The sequence below is a fragment of the Pantherophis guttatus genome, chromosome 2 (assembly GCF_059756535.1).
Source record: "Pantherophis guttatus breed Tessera chromosome 2, ASM5975653v1, whole genome shotgun sequence".
NCBI classification, from domain to species: Eukaryota; Metazoa; Chordata; class Lepidosauria; order Squamata; family Colubridae; genus Pantherophis; species Pantherophis guttatus.
In genome coordinates, this window is record NC_142064.1 from 255,230,244 (window position 1) to 255,252,176 (window position 21,933).

Genomic DNA, 21,933 nt, shown 5'->3' on the forward strand with positions numbered 1-21,933 from the left:
AGGGAATCCAGACGCGAAGGAGAGTGAACTAAAGTTGTTCCCTACAGTTTGCAAGCTGTAAGCGGCGTTCCTCCTTAAATAGGCTAAGGGAGTGGCCAATTAGCCCCAAGCCTTAATCTCAAGGAGACCTCCTCCTGAGGATCCACTCCTGCCTTTTGGCAGCTCTGCGCGCCCGTGCATTGAGAAGAGGCTCCTCCTCCTCGTCCTCTTCACTTAAGGGAGCTTCTGGAGGTTCTGAAGGCCCTGACTGAATCCCCGCCTCTGGCACCACATCTTCTCCAGGCTCCTCACTGTCCGACTCGAGCGCCAGCTGCACAGGCTGCTGGCACAGCACCACACCAGCCTCCTCGCTGTCGGAATCAGCTACAATCTGCACAGGCCGCTGACGGGACACAACACAAATTGAGTTCCTGCAAAATCATAATCCTAGGTGTAAAAATAGAAGGATAAAGCTGCTGTCTAACCAGTACAGTACCAAAACGGAAAAAATTAGTACAGGTAATCCTTGACTTTCAGTCATAATTGGGATCATAAATCTGGTCATAAGTCAAGGGCCTGGAAGTAGTTTTCCAGCCTTTTTTTTTTTTTTTTTTTTACATTAAGTGAATGCTGCTGTCCTTAAGAAACCCAGCAGTTATTAAGTGAACCTATTCATCTGAATGACTGTTTTTTTAAAAAAAATAAAAATTGAAAACCAGTAAAAAAAAAAAATGCCGGAAACCTGCAAAAAACATAGCCTGCCATGTGAGACCATGGTACGCCATGATGGATCGTAAAGATGAGTCACGTGACTCTGGCAGGGCAGGATAACATTTACCGTGGCTAGAATGCTTTATAGTGTTTCTCAACCTTGGTAGCTTGAAGGTGGGTGGACTTCAACTCCCAGAATCCCCCAGCCAGCAGTGCTGGCTGGGGGATTCTGGAAGTTGAAGTCCACCCACCTTCAAGCTTCCAAGGTTGAGAAACACTGCAGTTTATAGGCTATCATGCTTTCAAAAGATTGTAAAGGCCTGGTAGCTCAGCAGACTGATAGCATTGTGATTAACACCAGCTGTCTGCAATTACTGTAAGTTCGAATCTCACCAGGCTCAAGGTTGACTCAGCCTTCCATCCTTTCTAAGGTAGGTAAAATGAGGACCCAGTTTGTGGGGGCAATAAGCTGACTTTGTATAAAATATACAAAAGTATTAAGGCTATTGCTTAACGCATTGTAAGCTGCCCTGAGTCTCCGGAGAAGGGTGGCATATAAATCAAATTTAAAAAAAAATTAAAAAGTCCAGTCGTAAATGGAGGACTACCTGTTTTGAAACCAAAGAAGTTCTTCTCTTAGTCTGTTTTCATTGTGGTCAGATGTTGAACTGAAAATTAAAATCGAGCCGCTGATGCTCCTGCCTTCTTTTCAGTTCCATTGGAGAGATGAGGAACTGGACCGCACTTTTGACTTCATATTGAACATCATCAAGGCTGTGCGTTTTCTCCGGGCGGACTACAACCTTACCAAAACCAAAGCTGACTGTGAGTTTTTCACCGAAGCCTTTTCGCGAGTGAATGAGAGGCTATGAATCTGGGTTCTGTCTTTGGCTTGAAATTCTGTAATCGGCAGGCCTGCCAAATCTGGAGCGCCTTAGTTTTGGAGAAAGTTGCCTGCCTGAACAATCAAAATAGGTTAGCGAACCAGGCCAACTTTTGGAAGTCACTTAGCTTGGAGACTCATTGGAGGAGGTGGAAGATCTTTAATAGCCATGGTGGCGCAGTGGTTAGAGTCCAGTACTGCAGTCTACTTCTGCTGACTGCCGGCTGCCTGCAATTTGGTAGATCAAATCTCACTAGGCTCAAGGTTGACTCAGCCTTCCATCCTTCCGAGGTGGGTAAAATAAGGACCCAGATTGTTGGGGGAAATAGGCTGACTCTGTAAACCGCTTAGAGGGGGCTATAAAGCACTATGAAGCTACAGTATATATATATATATACTGTATATACCCTGTTCCAGGGATGAAATCTACTTATCTTCCTTACCAGTTCAGAAGCACACATGGCGCACAGATCTTTGTGCATGTGCAAAACCTGTGCATGCGTAAAACCTGCGCATGCGCAGAAGGTAAAAAACACATTACTTCCTCGTTAAAACCAGGAAGTAATGACACCTGGGCGGGTGGGCGGAGCTTTGCCATTGCTACCGGATCGCCGAACCAATGGCCAAGATTGCTACCGGACCGGGCGATCCAGTCCGATCCGGGAGCATTTCACCCCTGCCCTATCCCCCCTCAAAAATAAGACCTATCCTGAAAATAAGCCCTAGCACATTTTTCGTATTCCTAATATAAGCCCTACCCCCAAAGTAAGCCCTTACTCAAGAGCCTGTGCATCCGCTTGCTCGCCTGCCCATTTAGTTTGGTTGCTTGTTGTGGTGTGGCCATGAGTTGAGGCAGGGTGGTGGTGGAGTTGCCCTTCGCACCCTGCACTGGCTTACCTCAGGGCCCTTACAGCCAGGTCATCCACATCCCAACATCTGCCTCACAGCGCCAGCAGCCATGTGCAGCAGGAGCTCACGTGGCCGCCAGCTCACTTCTGCTTGCTCGTGGCCACAACAGAGCAGGAAGCCAAGGGGTGTATTGGTGCTGCAGCCGCGAAGCAAGGCAGACGTCAGGGCGGGGATGCCCTTGTTGCAAGTTCCCTGAATAAGCTGGTGCAGGGCACAAGGGGAAGCTCCACCCCCTGCCTCACGGCTGCGGCACTAATGCACCACGTGGTCTCCTCCCCCCCTCCCCCCCCAAGCAAGCAGAAGGCCTCCCGTACATGGGGAAAAAATAAGACACTCCCCCAAAATAAGTCCTAGTACTTATTTTAGGGCACAAAAGAAAATAAGACCTGGTCTTATTTGGGGGGAAACGGGGGTAAGTCTTAAGTGCTATTGCTTATATCCTTGCAGCTATAAATCTTTTCCCCAGTATTGGTCTTAGCTTGGTAGTGGGAAATAATGATGATTTTAGTGAGTTCATAGATTGAGATGGACAGGTAGTTTGCAACATATCAGTTCAGTGTCTGGAGCCACCAATATTTCTCTCCCTGCAAGGAACGTGCTGCACAGAATTGCCAGTTTTCCACGGCACAATTTTGGGTGGTCTCTCAAAATGCGAAAGTAGTGTTAAACCTCTGCTAAGTTAATACCTTTTGCGTAGAGAACTAGGAGCCAATGGGTAGTTGCAGACAACTACAGTCCGAAGACAAAACACTGGACCCCAAAGCAATAAAGAGAAGGATTCATTTCTCCATATTTGCCCCTTTGACGCTGGGTTCTGTTGAATTATTCCATGAATTGACACATCTAACTAAAGAGAAAGACCACCTGAAAGGTAGAAGTTTCTGATTTGGGGCCTTGCATTCTCCTTCTTTTTGAGGGAATGGGTCAGTTCCCCATTAGGGAGGATAGCTATTTCATACCAGGGCTTTTTCGAATGGTTGGGAGAATTTAAAAGGTCTACTTGGAGAAAGCCACTAGCAGTTTCTTCTACTTTTCTTTGAGCCGTCAGCTTGAGTTTCTTCTCTATTTCTCAAATTTCCTTTTTCCCACTCTTTTTATAGCCTTTAAGTCATCAAGCACGGAGTCAAAAAATGCAACTTCCCATCCTAAATAAGCTGCCTGGCCTTGATCTTAGAGTCATGACTAGACAAGGAAATTAACTCCCTAAGAAGGCTAAGATAACTTCTATTGAGATTGGCTGTCATAGTAGAATCTTGCAAATCTGAACCCCTTCTTTATACTTCTGTGAATTAGGAAGGTGTCCGACTGAGCTGTTTCCAAATGTTATCTATCAGTTCAGAATTTAAAAAATGCTTCAGCCCCTTTGTCTATGCCAGGGGTGTCCAATTTTGGCAATGTTTAGATTTGTGGACATGGACTCCCACAATTCTAGGAGCTATGCTGTCTTGGGAATTCTGGGAGTTAAAGTCCCTAGATCTTACATTGCCAAGGATGGTCAGCCCTGATCTAGGCCATAACTTCTGCATATTTCTGCCAAGAGCTTCCTTGCTCTCTACAATGAAGCTGCAGGGGACAATATAAAGGAAAACAGGACAATGGGTCACACGTTCCTCTCAGCTTCCCTGACACTCCTGTTCTGACCTAGGCTTCCCAAGAGCATGAAGCAGACTCCTTTTATTTAGGTTAAAGGGAATTCCTCTCCAGCAAAGTCCCGGCAAACAGTCTTTCATGAGATTTCACAACATCTTCCAAACTTCACGCTGTAGCAATTACTTGGCAAGAAGTCAGGAACAGATCTTCACCCTAATGAATTGAACTAATTGCCTCCTGCAAACTCCCCTCCCCTTTCACTCCTCTTTATTCCCTGTTCCTTAGCTGTTCTCTTCTCCTGGCAGCTTTGTGCATGCACACATTGGGAACAGGCTCCAGCTATTCTTCTGCTCCACTGATATCTGACTCCGAAGGCAGCTGATAACTGTCGGACGGCCCTGGCCCCATCTCTGCCTCTGACGCAGAGCACTCATCAGAGCCTTCCCCAGATTCCAGGATTGGCCCAACCTCCTCACTGTCTTGAGTCTGCCACCAGCTCCGCTGGCGGGCTACAACAGCTCCTTTTCTCTTCATCTGTTCCCAGGTTACCTACAGTGCTTGGATCTTCAGACAGCGGAGACCGTGACTCGTTGCTCCGAATATATCTGCATTCTTTCTTCCTCCAAACAAGTCTTGGTTCTAGAGCCTGGAAAGGTTCCTCCTCCTGGCTGCGCTGTAGCTATAGCCTCCGACAAATGCATTGTCCATCTTCTGCTGAAGGTACTGAAAAATAAGCAGGGGGCCCAAAATGTTGACCGGCAGTGGAGAACCAGTGGGGTCCTTAGTTTTGGGACGCAGGTTTCGTTTTTTCCAAAGGAGAGACGGGGAATTCTGAACGTGGCTGGCTCACCAGTGACTGTCAACTCATAGTGCTACCCATGAGATAGCACTCTAGCATTGCTGTCTCTCTAAATTCCTTGGCAGGGCTTAATTGATGCGGAGAAGGAAATAACGAAGCTGACAGGGAAAAAGGCGGAGCTGCAGAAACAAATCCTACTGTTACGCCAGCGTATGGGGAGTCAAGATTATGCTCTGAAGGTACCAGCCAAAGTCCAAGAATTGGATGCAGCTAAGGTAACTCATACAGGATTGTCATTTGGGGGCTTGCTCTGTCATAAATCAGGTTTGGGGATGATGCTTGATCCGTTGCATCACCTGTGGGTGCCAAGAGACCAAATGTCCCAAAAGGTAGTTTCTTTTTTTCGTTGTTTCTGTTTTCAACTTTCTGAAAACTCCATGATCAAAAGAGCCTTGGTAGTACAGTGGTCTAAGGCACCCTGTTATTAAGCTGGTTATTAAGACCAGCTGCCTGCAATTACTGCAGGTTCGAATCTCGCCAAGGCTCAAGGTTGACTCAGCCTTCCATCCTTTCTAAGGTAAGTAAATTGAGGACCCAGTTGGGGGGCAATAAGCTGACTTTGTATAAATATACAAAAGTATGAAGGCTATTGCTGAGCACATTGTAAGCCGCCCTGAGTCTCCGGAGAAGGGCGGCATATAAATCAAATTAAAAAAAAAAAAAAAAAAGACACCCGAGAGATTTTAGCCATTTGGGGACACAGCATTTAGGACTTGAGGCCAGAAAAGTTGCTGGTTCCTTCAGAAGATCCTGAGTCAGGGGTGGATAATTTTGGTGGTCGATGATGACTTTTTAACATTGTGGGCCTTGCTTTCTTAGAATGTGGTGGGAAAGAGTTTAGAAGTCTGTGGAGATTCTCCAGGTCATGGTTGTCCCAAAAGGCAACTGGACTTGAAGACACTTCGCTTCTCATCCAAAAAGCTTCTTTAGAAATGAAGCACGTGAGAAGCAAAACTTCTTCAGAACTGAAGAAGCTTCTTGGATGAGAAGCAAAACATCCTCAAGGGGGTGGGGGGAAGTAAGTCCAGTTACCTTTTGAAAAAAGCACCTTTGGGACAAGCAGTTCAGAAAGTTTTTTTGGGTTTTACTTGCCTTTTAACCTGAGAGGCTTATTTTAGATGGTTTTACTTTGTACATGCTTTTCATCATCTAAAAAAGGCAGGAAACCACACTGTTGAAATGACAGGCCACAGAAAGACCACAGAAAAGAGGCTTGAGGGCCATAAATTGCCCATTCTTCATATTTCTTGAGGGTAATTACAAAAAAGACCCTTCGGAACATGAATAGGAAGCGTGATGCAGATGCATCATCATCATCATCATCATCATCATCATTATCTTTATTTATTAAATATGAAACTCAGTCAACTGAACATTCAAAAATGCATCACAAATATCATTGACTGGTGCTAATGGTTGATACAGGTTGCTGCCAGCGTCCTAGGTATCAACTAAGTACCTTCTTAAGATGTATGATGTTCCAAGTAGCGCAGTATTTTGCAGCTCCGCTAGTGTTATTGCAGGAAGCTGCAATTTGCTGATGTATGTTATAAAATTCTTGGACAAGTGCCCCGATGACAATGGGTATCACTGTTACATGTTTCATCCATAGCCATGTAGTTTCAATGGCCAGATTGCGATATTTCATGATTTTTTCCAGTTCTTTTTCTTCGACTCTGGCATCTCCTGGTACCGCGATGTCAATAAATTGTATGTTTCGGTTTTCAACAACTGTGATATCTGGCGTGTTGTGTTCCAAGTGACGATCTTAAGAAGGTACTTGATTGATACCTAGGACGCTGACCAGCAACCCGTATCAACCATTAGCACCAGTCAATCGTATTTGAGATGCATTTTTGAATTAATAATAATAATAATAATAATAATAATAATAATAATAATAATAATAATAATAATAATAATTTGAAAAGAAAAAAGTATGGTTCATTGACATTGCAATACTTGGTGATGCACGGATTGAAGATAAGCAGCAAGAAAAAATCACAAAGTACGGGGACTTGCAAATTGAAGTTGAGCGACTGTGGAAAAAGAAATTGTGTGTTGCCCCGATTGTAATTGGAACCGCTGGAGCAATACCCAAAGGGCTACCCCGCTATTTAGAAATTCTAAATTTGCCGGACTTGAACATTTTGACTCTACAAAAAACCACCTTACTCGGAACAGCTTACATCCTCCGACGATACCTTAACAGTTCCTAAGTCCTTAGTTAGGACTCAAGCTGCTAAGCTATTAACCAGCCTCAAAGGCTGTGAATCTCACTAAAGATTAACCAATAATAATAATAATAATAATAATAGATTCATCACACACTCAGCCAGATGTTCCAACTGGATTTGGCATTTTTAGGTACCTATCGAGTCGTTTCCAAGGACCTGGGATAGGCGGATGTTGATGCTTACTGGTGTTAGAGGTATCGTCTCAGGATGTAAGCTGTTCCGAGTAAATCTGCCTTTTGCAATTGACTGATGGTTATTATTAAATTTCTTTGCTGCCTATCTGGCCATGGGGCTATTCGAGGCAGCTCACAACCATTAAAAAGAAAAATGAAGGAATAAAAAAGAAGTTTAAACAAAATGAAAGTAAAATAAAAGAACAATAAATTAAGTAAGAAAAAAGAAGCAAAGAAAATACATTGATATGACTAGTAAAATAGATGGAAAGCGGAGAGTGGGTGGGGTGGGGTGGGTGGAGTCTGCTGTCAATCTAACAGCCATCTCCAGAGTTGAACTTCCCCATTGAGTCTCCCCAAGTTCCAGAGCCAGATGTTTAGGCTTATAAGGAAGGATAGGGCATATCGACAACTTTATCAACACATCTGTCTTGGGCATTTTTTTCCCCAGCTGAAACAAAGTGAGACAGAACTGCAGAAGGCAGATGAAGCTGTTCAGAATTTCAAGAAGATGATCTGAAATCGAAGGATGCACGAAGTCATTCCGATGGGCCTGTTCTATGTTTGAGGACCTGTTTCTGTTCAGCTGTTCTTAGTTCGTTATATTTTCTGTGAAGACATTAAACTATTTTGCTCAGTTAGAAGACTGAATTATCCTTGGTTTGCAAAAAAAAGGAGACCGAGTAGCCTCCAGCAAATATTGTCCCTTAATTCCTGCTCTCAAGGTGCAGGAATTAATAAAGTCATAGAACCATAGAATTGGGAAGCTGGAAGGGGCTATAAAGATCATCTAGGCTGCCCGACAGAAAGTCCATCCAGCTTAAACCTGCCAAGGTTAAAAATCTCTGTCTTTGTCTGACCTGAACTCCTAACTTCTCCCAATCTAGACTTAAACCAGTGGTGAGAAAAGGATGGAATTCCATCTGGAAAATCTCAGATGTCCTTTAGACTTCACAGATGCCTTGTGATTGTTTGTTTGATTGATTGATTACAGGTAGTCCTTGATTTAGAACCATTCATTTAGTGACCTTTCAAAATAACGATGCTGAAAAAGGTGATTTATGTCTGTTTTTCACACTCATGACTGTTTCAGCAGCCCCATGAGCTCCTGATCAAAACTTGGGCAAACTTGAAAACTGGCATGTAATTGTGATGTTTGCAGTGTCCTGGGACCATGTGATCACCGTTTGTAACCTTCCCAGCTGGCCTCTGACAAGCAAAAGTCAATGGGGAAAGCCAGATTCACTTAACGTATTGCAGTGATTTCCTTAACTGCAGCAAAAAAAAAAAAAAAAAAAAAAGGTGGTAAAATGGGACACAATTCACTTAACAACTGCCTTAGCAACAGAAATATTGGGCTCCATTGTGGCCATAAGTCAAGGAATGTGCCGTTTTTTACTTCTAGCAACTGCAAAGATAGATGTGTGAAAAATATTGTTAATGAAAGGGCAAAAATTGGGAGATTTCAGAGTTATTTCAATATTTCCACTTCTTAATTTAATTTAATTTAATTTATCACATTTCTATGCCGCCCAACTCCCAAGGGACTCCGTTCTGGTTCAGAGTTAGTGTAGAACTAAGGTCACAAAAATGATTTAGAACCAGTGTGCATTAGATAACTACTGTTCTCTTCAGATCACACTCACTTTAACACTTGTCCTAACACTGTATGGCCAAATAGGCTATAGTTTATACGTTTAGTACCAGGTACATTTATCTGTTTCTAAGCCGCCTTCAAAAAGACTTTATCTGACTCCATGCCTTTCCTACTTTAAGCATAATTCTCAGGGTCGTTGGTAGCTATCTAAGGCCAAAAGCAATTATTTCCAAGCACAATTCCAACTGAGTTCTTTTTGGCAAGATTTATGGAGAAGAAAAGGATAGAGGCGCAACAATTTCAGCCACTGAACTATTTCTCATTTAGGACCAATAGATGCCCAGATATTTATAGCAGAGGTTTCGAATTTCATTTTAAAAGCTCTCCTATAATCCAGCTCTTTTCACTGTTAATGGAAAAGCTGGTAGCTGGTGGTTTACATTTAGTTATTACGAATGCTTTTATGCTGCTTCACTCATTTGAACCCTAACCAGCCCTATTTATTTTATTATGAATGCTGAATTACATCACACAGTCTCTTGAAGCTCTTATTAGTATGGAAACCAGCCTTTACAATAATGGATCTGCTGATCCATTTGCAGCCGATTAATGAAAATATTTCCAACTCTCAGCGCTTTAATAATAGCAACAGCAGAGCAATTCTTATCAATTTTAAATCACATTGCTGAAAAGTTTCAATGTACCGGGTGACCAAAAACGTGTTTTGAAATGGCAGAGGGCTTCTTGGTCTGATATTTGGGAGAAATCCCTATGATGAGGATCCTTACCTTTGTGAGGTATGGCTTTGGGGAAGCAGATTATCTCTTATTATATCAATATTATTATCTCAGGTTTTGAATAAAAATAAGTTTGAAACTGAGGGCTCCAAGCTGAGCCTCTCTAGGCATGTAGTAAATATGACGAGTTTATTGTTACGCCAGTCCACGTTCATTGCTCTGGAACATGGAATAAGGGCATCTAATTCATAATAGCAAAAGAAAAGGGAAAGGAATACATATACATATATAAAATAAGTTTTACATTAGAGCAGAGGTCTCCAAACTTGGCCACTCGCAGAATTGCTGGCTCTGCTGTGCTATAATATGCAGAAGGAACTTTTCAAGCATGGTTCTTGAAACCTGATGCCAATCTAGGTATTTAAAAAAGCTTAATATTTCTACCTTCGTTCCCAAAGTAGCCAGAATTTCTAGGTTACATCATAATTCCACTAAATCAGAAGTGGGGAACTATGGATCCTTTATGACTTGTGGACTTCAACTCCCAGAATTCCTGAGCCCGGCATGCCTGGCTCAGGAATTCTGGGAGTTGAAGTCCACAAGCCATGAAGGGGCCATAGTTTCCCCACCTCTGCACTAAACATTATTATTTGAGTAGCTGCAAAGGGTTGGATCCTAAATTTTCCCGCCTTCCAGATGCTCTGCCTGTGTTCAAAACAGAGATTCTTATTTCCAGCCTAATCCGCTCCCACCCAAGCCTATTTCCCTGGAGTGATCTTTCGTCATGACTCAGTTCTGTCTCCGGAGCCAAGATTCCACTTAGTTTATTGTTCTGTATTATGGAAGGATCTTTTCTCCCGCTGGGCCAAGTTTTCTCTCCTGTGGATTAGTCACACTGCAGATGAACAAACAAAAGACTGTCTGGACTAGGGCATTTTACTCTCTTTGCACTTTCCCAGACCGAATTCCTCCACCCCCACCCCCCCACTTTAATGGCTCATCCATTCCTTCCTCAAGGTCATATGTCCATGGACCTGTTGAGGATCTGGCAGGTTCAGGAAACCCCCTTTGCAAAGCAGACTGTCTGGTGGAAAGCACTGCGCCAATGATGTGATCAAAGCTCCTAACCTTTTTTTTTTTTTTTGAGGATCATTGATTGCACAATGGCTGCCACCATCTTGTTTGTTTTGACTGTATCCTGTGGATACCCATGTAAGAAGCTCAGGAAAATTTGGTCTAGCACAGTGATGGTTAACCTTTTTTGGTGCCAAGTGCCCAAAGTGCGCGCACATGCAAATGTACATGTACGGGCCAAAGCCCCCCAAATGCAATGCGTGCACCCCTCTGTGCATGCGCCCCCGCCCCCCTGTGCATGCGACCTGCCCCCCACACCCTGTTTTGGGCCTGGAAAGCCTCCTGCATCAACCTGGAAGCCAAAACAGGGCATGGGGGGATGCGCGAGCCCCCCTGCGCCCCATTTTGGGCCAGGAAAGCCTCCTGAATCAACCTGCACCCCCCATGCATGCGCCCCCCCCACGCATGCGTGTGTACACCCCCCAAGCGTCCCGCCCCCAAGCATGCATGGCAGAGACCTGAAGGCCAGCTGGCTGGCAGGAGGCGCGCGCCAGTGGTGAAATCTAAAATTTGTTACCGGTTCTGTGGGTGTGGCTTGGTGTGTGGGGGGGTAATGTTACTGGGTGGCCGTGGCCAATTTTTTTTTTTTTTACTTTTAAAACCATTTTTTCTACAACTTCTTCGGCGAAGGGGTTGTAAAAAAATGCTTTCAAAAGGCTCTGACGATCCCAGCTGAGTTGCCTGATCGACAGAGGCTTTTTAAAAAACTCAGCTGGGATGTCAGAGGCATTTAAAAGAAAAAAAGGTTTTTTTTCTTTTAAATGCCTTTGATGATCCCAGCTGAGCCGCGTGATCATCAGAGGCTTTTTTTTTTTACTTTTAAAAGCATTTTTTCGGTCCAAGAGGTTGTAGAAAAAATGCTTTTAAAAGTAAAAAAAAAAGCCTCTGATGATTGTGCAGCTCAGCTGGGCATGGGGGGAGGGGGCAGGGATTTTTGCTACCGGTTCTCCGAACCAGTCGCCTCCATCGCTACAGGATCGGGCGATCCGGTCCGAACCGGGAGCATTTCACCTCTGGCGCACGCACATTCGCAGTCGAGCTGTCTTGCCCGCAGAGAGGGCTCTGCGTGCCACCTGTGACACACGTGTCATAGGTTCGCCATCACGGGTCTAGCAGTTAAGATGTTGGCCTATGACTCGACCAGGAGGTCATGAGTTCTAGTCCCATTTTAGGCATGAAAAAACTGAGTGTGTGTCTGGGTCAATCTCTCTCTCTCTCTCTTCAACCCACCTTACAGGATTGTTGTGTGGAAAATATTGTCCTAATATAAACAATAATAAAGGCAGGATAAAACAATAATACATCAATTCCCTCTTTCTGTTTTTCCTCCCTTGGCTAAAGAGCATGAATCAGAAATGAATGTGTTGTCTGATAGGGTTTATCAAAGTTGCGATAAGGCACACCTGTGTGAACCAGGAAGGTCTGGAGACAGATAAGAAACTTAAAAAGCTCTGTAAAGACGTGTCTGTGGGTCACTCTCTCTCTCTCTCTTCTCTGTTAGACACAGTCGCATCTTGTTTGCTGGGAAGGAAGGGTGAAAATAACCATGTGTGTCTTGTGTTTGTGTGAAAGCGCACGTGTTTTCTCCACACACACACACACCTGCCCACAAACTCCAGAAAGGGGAAGGGGAAGCTCCGTGCGGGTGGTCGCACTCTTGGAAATAACTTTTGGAAGAAGGGGAGGGGGAGGATCTTTGGATTAATAGGAAAATCCCGAAAGAGGTGCCTTGCTGCGAAAGGGTGGGAGGAATCTGCTCCAGACTCGATGGGGTAAGCCCCCAAGGCCACGGGGAGCGGCAGCAGGTGCATCTATGGCGGATAGAGAAGCTCCGTTGGGACTCCTGCAGGTGTTGGACTCTGAGTGGTTTTTTTTTCCCCGGGCCATTAAAACTGGGGGAAGGCTAGGGAGAGGGAGAGAGAGGGGAAGGGGGGAGGGGAAGGGGGAGAGAGGGAGAAAGGGAGAGGGTGAGAGAAATAAAGTAAGGGAGGCAGGGAGACGAAGAGGGGGAGAAAGGCAGGGAGAGGGAGAAAGAAGGACGACAGAGAAAGGGAGAGAATAGAGGAAGGGAGAAAGGGAGAGGGGAAGAAGGGAGAGAGGGAGGGAGGGGGAGAGAGAGAGGGAGGACAGTAAGAAAGGGAGAGAAGAAGAGAAACAGGAAGGGAGAGGGGGAAAGGGAGAGAAAGGGAGGGGGAGAGGGAGGGGAAGAAAGATGGAGGACAGGGAGAAAGGGAGAGAAATAGAGGAAGGGAGGCAGGGCGAGAGGGAAAGGGGGAGAAAGGGAGAGAGGGAGTGGGAGAAAGAAAGGGAGGGCAGGAGGAAAGGGGAAGGGGAAGAGAAATAGGGGAAGGGAGAGGGAGAAAGGGAGGGGAGAGGGAGGGGAAGAAAGATGGAGGACAGGGAGAAAGGGAGAGAAATAGAGGAAGGGAGGCAGGGCGAGAGGGAAAGGGGGAGAAAGGGAGAGAGGGAGTGGGAGAAAGAAAGGGAGGGCAGGAAGAAAGGGGAAGGGGAAGAGAAATAGGGGGAGGGAGAGGGGGAAAGGGGGAGAAAGGGAGGGGGAGAGGGAGGGGGAGAAAGATGGAGGACAGGGAGAAAGGGAGAGAAATAGAGGAAGGGAGGCAGGGCGAGAGGGAAAGGGGGAGAAAGGGAGAGAGGGAGTGGGAGAAAGAAAGGGAGGGCAGGAAGAAAGGGGAAGGGGAAGAGAAATAGGGGAAGGGAGAGGGAGAAAGGGGGAGAAAGGGAGGGGGAGAGGGAGGGGAAGAAAGATGGAGGACAGGGAGAAAGGGAGAGAAATAGAGGAAGGGAGGCAGGGAGAGGGGGAAAGTGGGAGAAAGGGAGAGGGAGGGGGAGAAAGAAAGGGAGGGCAGGAAGAAAGGGGAAGGGGAAGAGAAATAGGGGAAGGGAGGCAGGGAGGGAGGGAGAGAGCCAGGGCGCCTGGGTCCTGCAGAGTCCTCCTCTCCGTCCTCCGCTCACGTGTGCTGTAATTGTAGTCGGCTCCTGGAGCGACCTCCCTGGATGGCGAGCTACTGGCGCTGTTCGCGCACAATTTCCTCAGCTGGCCCTGGAGTTCGCCGCCCGCAAGCGCAGCAGCTGCTGAGAAAGCAGAGGCGGCAGGCACGCTCGGGCGCTCAAGGTGACTTCTGCCCCACCCCGAGCTGGCTGGTGGGTCTGGCCGAGAGCTTTGCAGTGGGGGTGCGGGGGGGGGTTGAGGGCTTTGGAGAAGGGTCGTTTGGGACCCGCGGATCTGGGTGGGTGGGGAGGGAGGGCTTCGGGTCGGAAGGATGCATCTGCTTAAAGTAAGCCTTCCCGGATTGCCGGCTGGGGATGATGGGAGCTGCGATCCAGCGCGCTCCAGGGTGACGGAAGGGTGGCCTTGGGGTCAAGGAGCGAGCTTTTAAACAGAGCTACACTTGGTTCCTGGTTTTGAATTTTGATCCGCAAGGGAGACCTTTGAGAATGGATTATTCTCTCTCTAAAGGTAGTTCACCGGCTGCTGTCTTGGTTTCTTCAGAAACACCCCCAAAAGGAGCCGGAGTGTCACTTTCCTTTTAATATTAGATATTTATTTATTAAAGTAATATGCCGCCCATCTTACTATTGAAGCGACTCTGAACGGAATATAGGTCCAGCAGGTGCACTGTGCTTAGGATTCGGCCCCTCTGTGCCAATTCAAATCGGCATTTTAATCTATACACTGGCCTTTTTAAAAATATATATATATATTCCTGGAAAGCTTTTTTTACAGTAGTCAAAACGTTTATTATGCACTAACAGTTTTGGCTGTGCAGTAACTGGGGCTGCTCCTCCGTAGAATATCATCGGATGCATTTTCTGCTGTTTTCCAATTTATTGCAGGTCTAAATAGCAAGGGAAGAGGGAAGGGCTACATTAAGTGTTTTGGTAGTAGTTGTTCAGTTGTGGTAGGAGCTGCATCTCAGGAAAGGGGCAAAACTTGATTATTGTGGTGAATTTGGTGGAATCCCATTCTGGTTTTCAGCTGGATCTTGCAGACAGCAAGAGGTTTGCACTGGGAGAAAAAAAGCACTTTGCGCATAGTCAGAGGCACTGTTTACTTACATCACGCTAGGCCGGGTGTCGGCAACCTGTGGCTCCAGAGCCGTATGTGGCTCTTTGAGCCCTCTCCTGCGGCTCCCTGCCGATCCGGTTGCACAATTGAGAGAGAGAGAAGGAGGGAGAGAGAGAGGGAGAGGGAGAGGAAAAAGAGAAAAAAACAGAAATGAGAGGGAGGGAGGAGGGAGAGGGGGGGGGACATTTCCCACAGAAAATACCAGGAATCACAAAACCTGGGTAGGCATGGCTGGAGGGGTGTGTGTGTCATGTGACTGGATGGGAGTGACATTGAGTTGGCCACACCCACCTAGGTTTTGTGGCTCCCGGTGTTTTCTTTTCTGTGGGAAACAGGTCCAAATGGCATTTGAGTGTTTTAAGATTGCAGACCCCTGATCTAGGCTAAAGTTTGCAGTTGAAAACAAACAAGCAAGCAAACAAACAAAGAGGTTGACTAATCCTGGCTCAGGTAAGCAAAACGCTGTGCCGTAAAGGGTGTTCCTCTATGAGGTGCCAAAAGTTGTATAGCGTTGTTGTATGATACGGGTGTTTGTGTAATCAAAAGGTACCATTTTAGGAATTAAATTGCAGACCTAAGAACCTAATTGGAATTATTTCCCCACCCCTGCTGCTTGTAATCTGTTTTTAACATGTTTTTAACGAAGTGATTCATGCATGGAATTGGGAGTTTGATTTAATTTAGTCTTGAAGGCATTTTTCTATCTATAGGTTGGGATGTAAACATGCAGCTCGCAACAAATTATGTATTTGCAAACGTGCATCTATTCTGGTTAATCTATTATGATGATTAAATGCTATAGATGAAATGCCAAATATAGATTTTTGAAACTTTATTGCTAAATATTAATGCATATAGGGTTGCTAGGTCTGCTTCCAAAAACTAGCGGACAAGCGGGGGTGGGGGTTGGGGGGTTTAAGTAGTAAAAAAAAAAAAAAATTACAATTAAATTATATATTTTCTTACAAACATTTTAACACGCCATTTTAGGTCAGTCGACACAAGCTACAATACATTTTAAAAATGTGAACTGTACATAATTTTATAATATATTTTTATTTTAATCTCATTAATTTTTTCGGAGAATCGAGTTCAATGGATATTCGATCTTTGTCTCATTCTAACTTATGAAAAAAAAGACAAAACGCGATTCTCCTATCCTTATTCTCTTAGACTGTACAGCTTTAGATTACGTACCATTTCATCATAAAGCTTTTGAATAAAAAAAAAATGTCCACTATTTTGTGAAAAAAAATAGTGAACATAATGTGAAAAAAGCGGACTGTCCACTCAAATAGTGGACACCTGGCAACCCTATGCATGATGGTAATCAGAAGAAAGAATCAGAACGGGAAATGCTGTCGCTGAGACATTTTCTTCATGATAATTGATGGTGGTTTTAATTTAGTTCAAAATGCATAATCCCTCTAGGGCAGTATTTCTCAACCTTAGCGGCTTTAAGGTGGGTGGGAATTCTGGGTGTTGCAGTCCACACCTTGTAAAGCCACCAAGATTGAGAAAGACTGCTTTAGATAATCCTCGACTTCCAATAATTCATTTATTGACTGCTTGAAATTACAGCAGCACTGAAAAAATGTGATTTATGACCAGTCCTCATACTTATGGCTGTGGCAACATCCCCACTGTCATGTGATCTGAATTTGGGCACTAACAACCGGCATGTATTTGTGACAGTTGCAGCATCCCTGGGTGATTGTGTGTGATTGCCATTTGTGACCTTCCCAGCCGGCTTCTAAACAAAGAAAGTCAATGGAAGATGCTAGAATCATTTAATGACTGCTTAATTCACTTAACAATAACAATGATTCACTTAACCTTGGCAGATATGGTCATAAAATTGAGTGCTTAACAATAAACTTACTTGGCAACAGAAGTTCTGATCCCAATTATGGTCATGTTGAGGACTACCTGTATAGAGTTGATCACATTGTTTATTGCATGGAAAATGTGCTTGTAAGGAGCCAAAATGTGAGCTTGGCTTTAGTGGGCTATAAGAACTTAGTTGTTTGCATTAGTAAACCATAAGGTGAAGCTAAGAGGGACAGCAATTGTGCCCGATTCCACAGACTGGGATCTGAATTCACGTAGTTCTAGTAGACAACCATTTAAATATGAGCCAGCAGTGTGCAGCAGCAGCCAAAAAAGCCAACACAGTTCTGGGCTGCATAAACAGAGGGATAGAATCAAGATCACGTGAAGTGTTAATACCACTTTATAATGCCTTAGTAAGGCCACACTTAGAATACTGCATTCAGTTTTGGTCGCCACGATGTAAAAAAGATGTTGAGACTCTAGAGAGAGTGCAGAGAAAAGCAACAAAGATGATTAGGAGGCTAAAACATATGAAGAACGATTGGAGGATCTGGATATGTCTAGTTTAATGAAAAGAAGGACTAGGGGAGACATGATAACAATGTTCAAATATCTCAGGGGCTGCCACAAAGAAGACGGAGTCAAGCTATTCTCCAAAGCACCTGAGGACAGGACAAGAAGCAATGGGTGGAAACTAATCAAGGAGAGAAGCAACTTAGAACTAAGGAGAAATTTCCTGACAGTTAGAACAATTAATCAGTGGAACAACTTGCCTGCAGAAGTTGGGAATGCTCCAACACTGGAAGTTTTTAAGAAGATGTTGGATAACCATTTGTCTGAAGTGGTGTAGGGCTTCCTGCCTAAGCAGGGGGTTGGATGTATATGAATCTTCCTTCACTTTTTTCACTCCAGAACTCGCCACCCTATTCTGAGATCTTTCTCTTCACTGATGCATCTGCTAAAGATGCTCACCTGAAGAACAGCGTGGACTCCCTAATTCAGGAAAAGAAGTGCAAGGTCAGCTGGGCCTTTAAAAGTCTTTAATGAAGAGTTTGGACAACCGTTTGTCTAAAATGGTGTAGGGTTTCCTGCTTGGGCAGGCAGTTGGACTGGAAGCGTCCCAAGGTCCCTTCTAACTCTGTTATTCTGTTATTTTATTATTCTATCAAATCAGTCAATGTATACAAGATGATGGTTCCAGGTTCTCGTATTGCTAGTTCCAGAGAGTGAAAGGAAAAACACACAATCAGATTCATTGTGGTGGAGCATTGTCTACTATGTGTCAAGGGATAGAGGGGGAGAGGGAGAGAGACAGAGAGAGAGAAAGAGTGGGAAGGAGAGAGAGAGAGAGAGAGAGAATGAGCACTTTATCAGCTACTTCTTGCAGTTTTACAGTTGGAGTGTTTGTGTGTGTGTGTATTTGTGTGCACGCACTCGTGCTTATGTGCCTTCACTCCTGGAGGCTGTTATCTTGGCCAACCAAACTGACTGCTTTGCCAGCCAAGTTCTCAGAAACAGCCCAGATCTTAACTGTCAACATGCAGGGAGTTTGTGCAAAGTGAGGGAAAGAAAAATTTAAAAAAAAAGTCAAGACAAAGACCCACAAAAAACGAGAGGCGAGATGTTGTGAGATTGGGGAATAAAACTGTTGACATGGGGGTGGGGGGACTCTCTGTAGCTTCCACTATCTGACATTGCACTTGTCTAAATCATTCCAGAACAATTTGCTTCTGGCTGGACTTTATTGCTCACTTCTTGTTACGTTGCCCAGACTGGTATGTGTTAAATCCAGGGGGTGGGAGATAAAGGCAAGGAAGCAGACAGACCAGAAATGCTTCAATTTGGTGCAGGTGCCTTTAGCCATTTAGGTCACATGCATGTCATAAGTTGGGTAGGGCTTGAAGAGTTGACCTTGGAGGCAGAAATCTAATCTTTCAATTGGCTGATTAAACAGAAGAGCCCTCAAATTCAACACAATGGCTTACCCCAGGGGTGAAATCCAGCAGGTTCTGACAGGTTCTGGAGAACCGGGGGAAAAAATTTTGAGTAGTTCGGAGAACCGGCAAATAACAGCTCTGGCTGGCCCCAGAGTGGGGGGTGGGGGTGGGGATTTTGCAGTATCCTTCCCCTGGAGTGGGGTGGGAATGGGGATTTTGCAGTATCCTTCCCCCAGGAGTGGGGTGGGAATGGAGATTTTGCAGTATCCTTCCCCTGGAGTGGGGTGGGAATGGGGATTTTGCAGTATCCTTCCCCCAGGAGTGGGGTGGGAATGGAGATTTTGCAGTATCCTTCCCTTGCCATGCCCACCAAGCCACACCCACAGAACCGGTAGTAAAAAAAAAATGATTTTCACCACTGGCTTACCCCCTCTGATAAACATGATTTCCTATGTTAAATTTGCCTTTATTACTTTATAAGTAACAGCAGCAGCCATGCTTGGATATTCTTTCCTCCTCCTATTTTCCTGTCAACAACCACCCTGTGAGGTAGATTGGGCTGAGAGGGCGAGAGAGATATGGCCGAAGGTCACCCAGGTGGCCTTCAAGGCTAAAGTGGGACTAGAACTCACAGTCTTCTGATTTCCAGACTAGCATCATAACCACTGCACCAAATTGGCTCTCCAAATTCTTCAGTGATCTACAGTCATTCCTTCCTGCTATTAACAAATGTGGGATGTTGTTTTTCTTTCCTCTCATCTTGCAATGAGCCAGCCTTACCATTAGGGAGACTGAGGCAGAGGATGGTGAAAATGGGAAGAAGGTTTTGGAAGACTGGGATATGAACCAAGTCCAGTGGTGGGCTGCTGCCAGTTCGGGCGAACCGGTAGTTCTGACGATCAGCTGGCCCCGCCCACCCACCCCTGCTCTATCCTGTCTTATATTTCCTTCTTTCTGGCTCAGCTGATTCGCGCGGCACAGCTGATTTCCGTGCCTCCGCTGTTCTACTTACCGGGGCTGCCTTCGAAGGTAAGCAGCTGAGCTTCAAATTGCTGTATTTCGAATGCTGTGTGCAAGTGCGTTAGTTGTGCCTCCGTGCAAAGCACGTGCTCACGGAACCAGTTGTTAAACTGGTTGCAGCCCACCACTGGCCAAGTCGAAATGAAACTCAGCTCCTACCCTAGTTGATCTCTACCTCCCTGCCTGGCCTGCATCCAGCCTAAATGTTATATAAGGGGACATCCAAAAATTTGGGGGAAGGTACTTGGTCTCGTTGGTTCTTCTTCTAATTTTAGGGGAACATCTTCTAACTTTACTTGTGTCATTCCCTGCTCTTCTCCCTCAATCTCCACCAAGCTTTACATTTCTCAACTTCAATGGCAATTGACCTGATGAAGAATTCTGTAAACAAAGAGCTTCTTCCAGGGGTGAAATGCTCCCGGTTCGGACCGTATCACCTGATCCGGTAGTGATGGCGGCAGATGGTTCGGAGAACTGGTAGCAAAAATCCCTCCCCCCCCATTCCCAGCTGAGCCACGTGATCATCAGAGGCTTTTTTTTTACTTGTAAAAGCATTTTTTCTTCGGCCCAAAAAAATGCTTTTGAAAGTAAAAAAAAAGCCTCTGATGATCGCATGGCTCAGCTGGGATCGTCAGAGCCTTTTAAATGCATTTTGCCTACAACCTCTTCGGCTGAAAAATCCCTGCTCCTCCCCCCCCCCATTCCCAGCTGAGTTGCCTGATCGTCAGAGGCTTTTTTTCTTTTAAAAGCAAAAAAAAAAAAAACTTTTAAAAGAAAACCAAAAAAAGTTGGCCACGCCCACCCAGTCACATTACCCCCACCCCCACCAAGCCACGCCCACAGAACTGGTAGTAGCAAATTTTATATTTCACCACTGGGTTCTTCTAAGAGAAATGAATGCCATAAGGAAAGATATATATACTGCTCAAAAAAATAAAGGGAACACAAGCAGAAGACATCCGAGATCTGAATGAATGAAATAGCCTTATTAAATCTTTGTTCGTTACATACAGTAGTTTATACACTGCTCAGACAACTAAAGGGAACACAAAACTACTGTATGTAATGAACAAAGTATTTAATAAGGCTGTTTCATTCATTCAGATCTCGGATGTCTTCTGCTTGTGTTCCCTTTATTTTTTTGAGCAGTGTAGATGAATTGAAGCAGTTGATAATGCTGGTAGATTAGAAAGTCTATGAAATTCCTTATTATAAGATTAAGAGTCCAGATGGTGCTTCATCTAGTCCTTATGATCAATTAGAATTATTATATTCTCGCAAAGGAGTTGATGTCCAGTTGCATCTAAAATTAACCGTTCAACCTGTGTGTCTAAATATGGTTCATCGATGATGCAGTTTTCCATTCTTAAATAAGAGGACTTACTCATAGTCCCATAAAACAGATTAATTATACAACGTGACTGCAGGCTCTTGAGGTCTTGTTTATAAATATAAACCCCATGCAAGGCAGTTTGCAAGACGATTTGCTGGAGCGAAGTCGGTGAGTGATCTGTTCATAGATGGGGACTGCATGGGAATTCTAGGATATATACTTTATGCAATTAAATGAACAAACAATAAATTATTTTCCAGTAGAAGAGGCCTATGAAATGTCCCTTATCCAATGATTTTGCAAAGTGCTTCCTGATCTTCTGGGAGACTTCAGTACGCATTTTGAATTTTAATGTTTCATGAAACATTAATACAAATCTTTATATTTCTACTCTGACCATAAGGACATTCGCTGGAAACTAGTTATTTGATTGTAGTGGTATAAGTTACCAGTAGTTCATCTAACCATTAATTTTTCACGTTGCCCAGAGTCTTTATTTTGGTATATAGTATATTCATGAGCAAAATATGTCCAGGTTTGTTATCTTGCAAAACGTCTGGGCGTGTCATTCAATAGTTTACTTAGAATTGGTCTTTTTTTTTTTTTTACGTTCACCTCCTTTCCAATTTCTCTAGAAATGTCACTTGTTAAGGAGAGAGGTACTTACATATAAACCAAATGTGGGTTTCAGCAGGTTCTGACCAGTTCTGGAAAACTGGTAGCGGAAACTTTGGGTAGTTTGGCGAACCGGTAAATAACACCTCTGATTGGCCCCGCCCCCATCTATTCTCTGCCTCCCGAGTCTCAGCTGATTGGGAGGAAATGGGGATTTTGCAGTAACCTTCCCCTGGAGTGGGGAAGGAATGGGGATTTTACAGTATCCTTCCCCTGGAATGAGGAGGGAATGGAGATTT

At 44.6% G+C, this 21,933-nt stretch overlaps 2 protein-coding genes across 6 annotated transcripts in view; both read left to right on the top strand.

The window, feature by feature from the left end:
• VARS1 (valyl-tRNA synthetase 1) overlaps positions 1-7,982 on the top strand; it is a 50,937-nt gene extending 42,955 nt beyond the window's left edge. For all 3 annotated transcript variants that reach the window (XM_060690850.2, XM_060690855.2, XM_087888127.1), the window contains exons 28-31: positions 1,404-1,515; positions 4,617-4,792; positions 4,997-5,146; positions 7,793-7,982. In XM_060690850.2, coding sequence (XP_060546833.2) covers positions 1,404-1,515; positions 4,617-4,792; positions 4,997-5,146; positions 7,793-7,861 — 507 coding nt within the window. In that variant the 3' untranslated portion in view covers positions 7,862-7,982. The remainder of the gene's footprint in view (positions 1-1,403; positions 1,516-4,616; positions 4,793-4,996; positions 5,147-7,792) is intronic.
• A 5,590-nt stretch (positions 7,983-13,572) lies between these two features.
• The window catches only part of VWA7 (von Willebrand factor A domain containing 7), a 47,268-nt gene continuing 38,907 nt past the window's right edge, over positions 13,573-21,933 (top strand). Inside the window, exon 1 of one of the 3 annotated variants that reach the window (XM_034421552.3) lies at positions 13,573-13,971. In XM_034421552.3, the coding sequence (XP_034277443.3) occupies positions 13,825-13,971 (147 nt within the window). In that variant the 5' untranslated portion in view covers positions 13,573-13,824. Of the gene's footprint in view, positions 13,972-15,250; positions 15,347-21,933 lie in introns of those variants that run through there. The other 2 variants (XM_087888134.1, XM_034421553.3) reach the window with 2 other exon arrangements.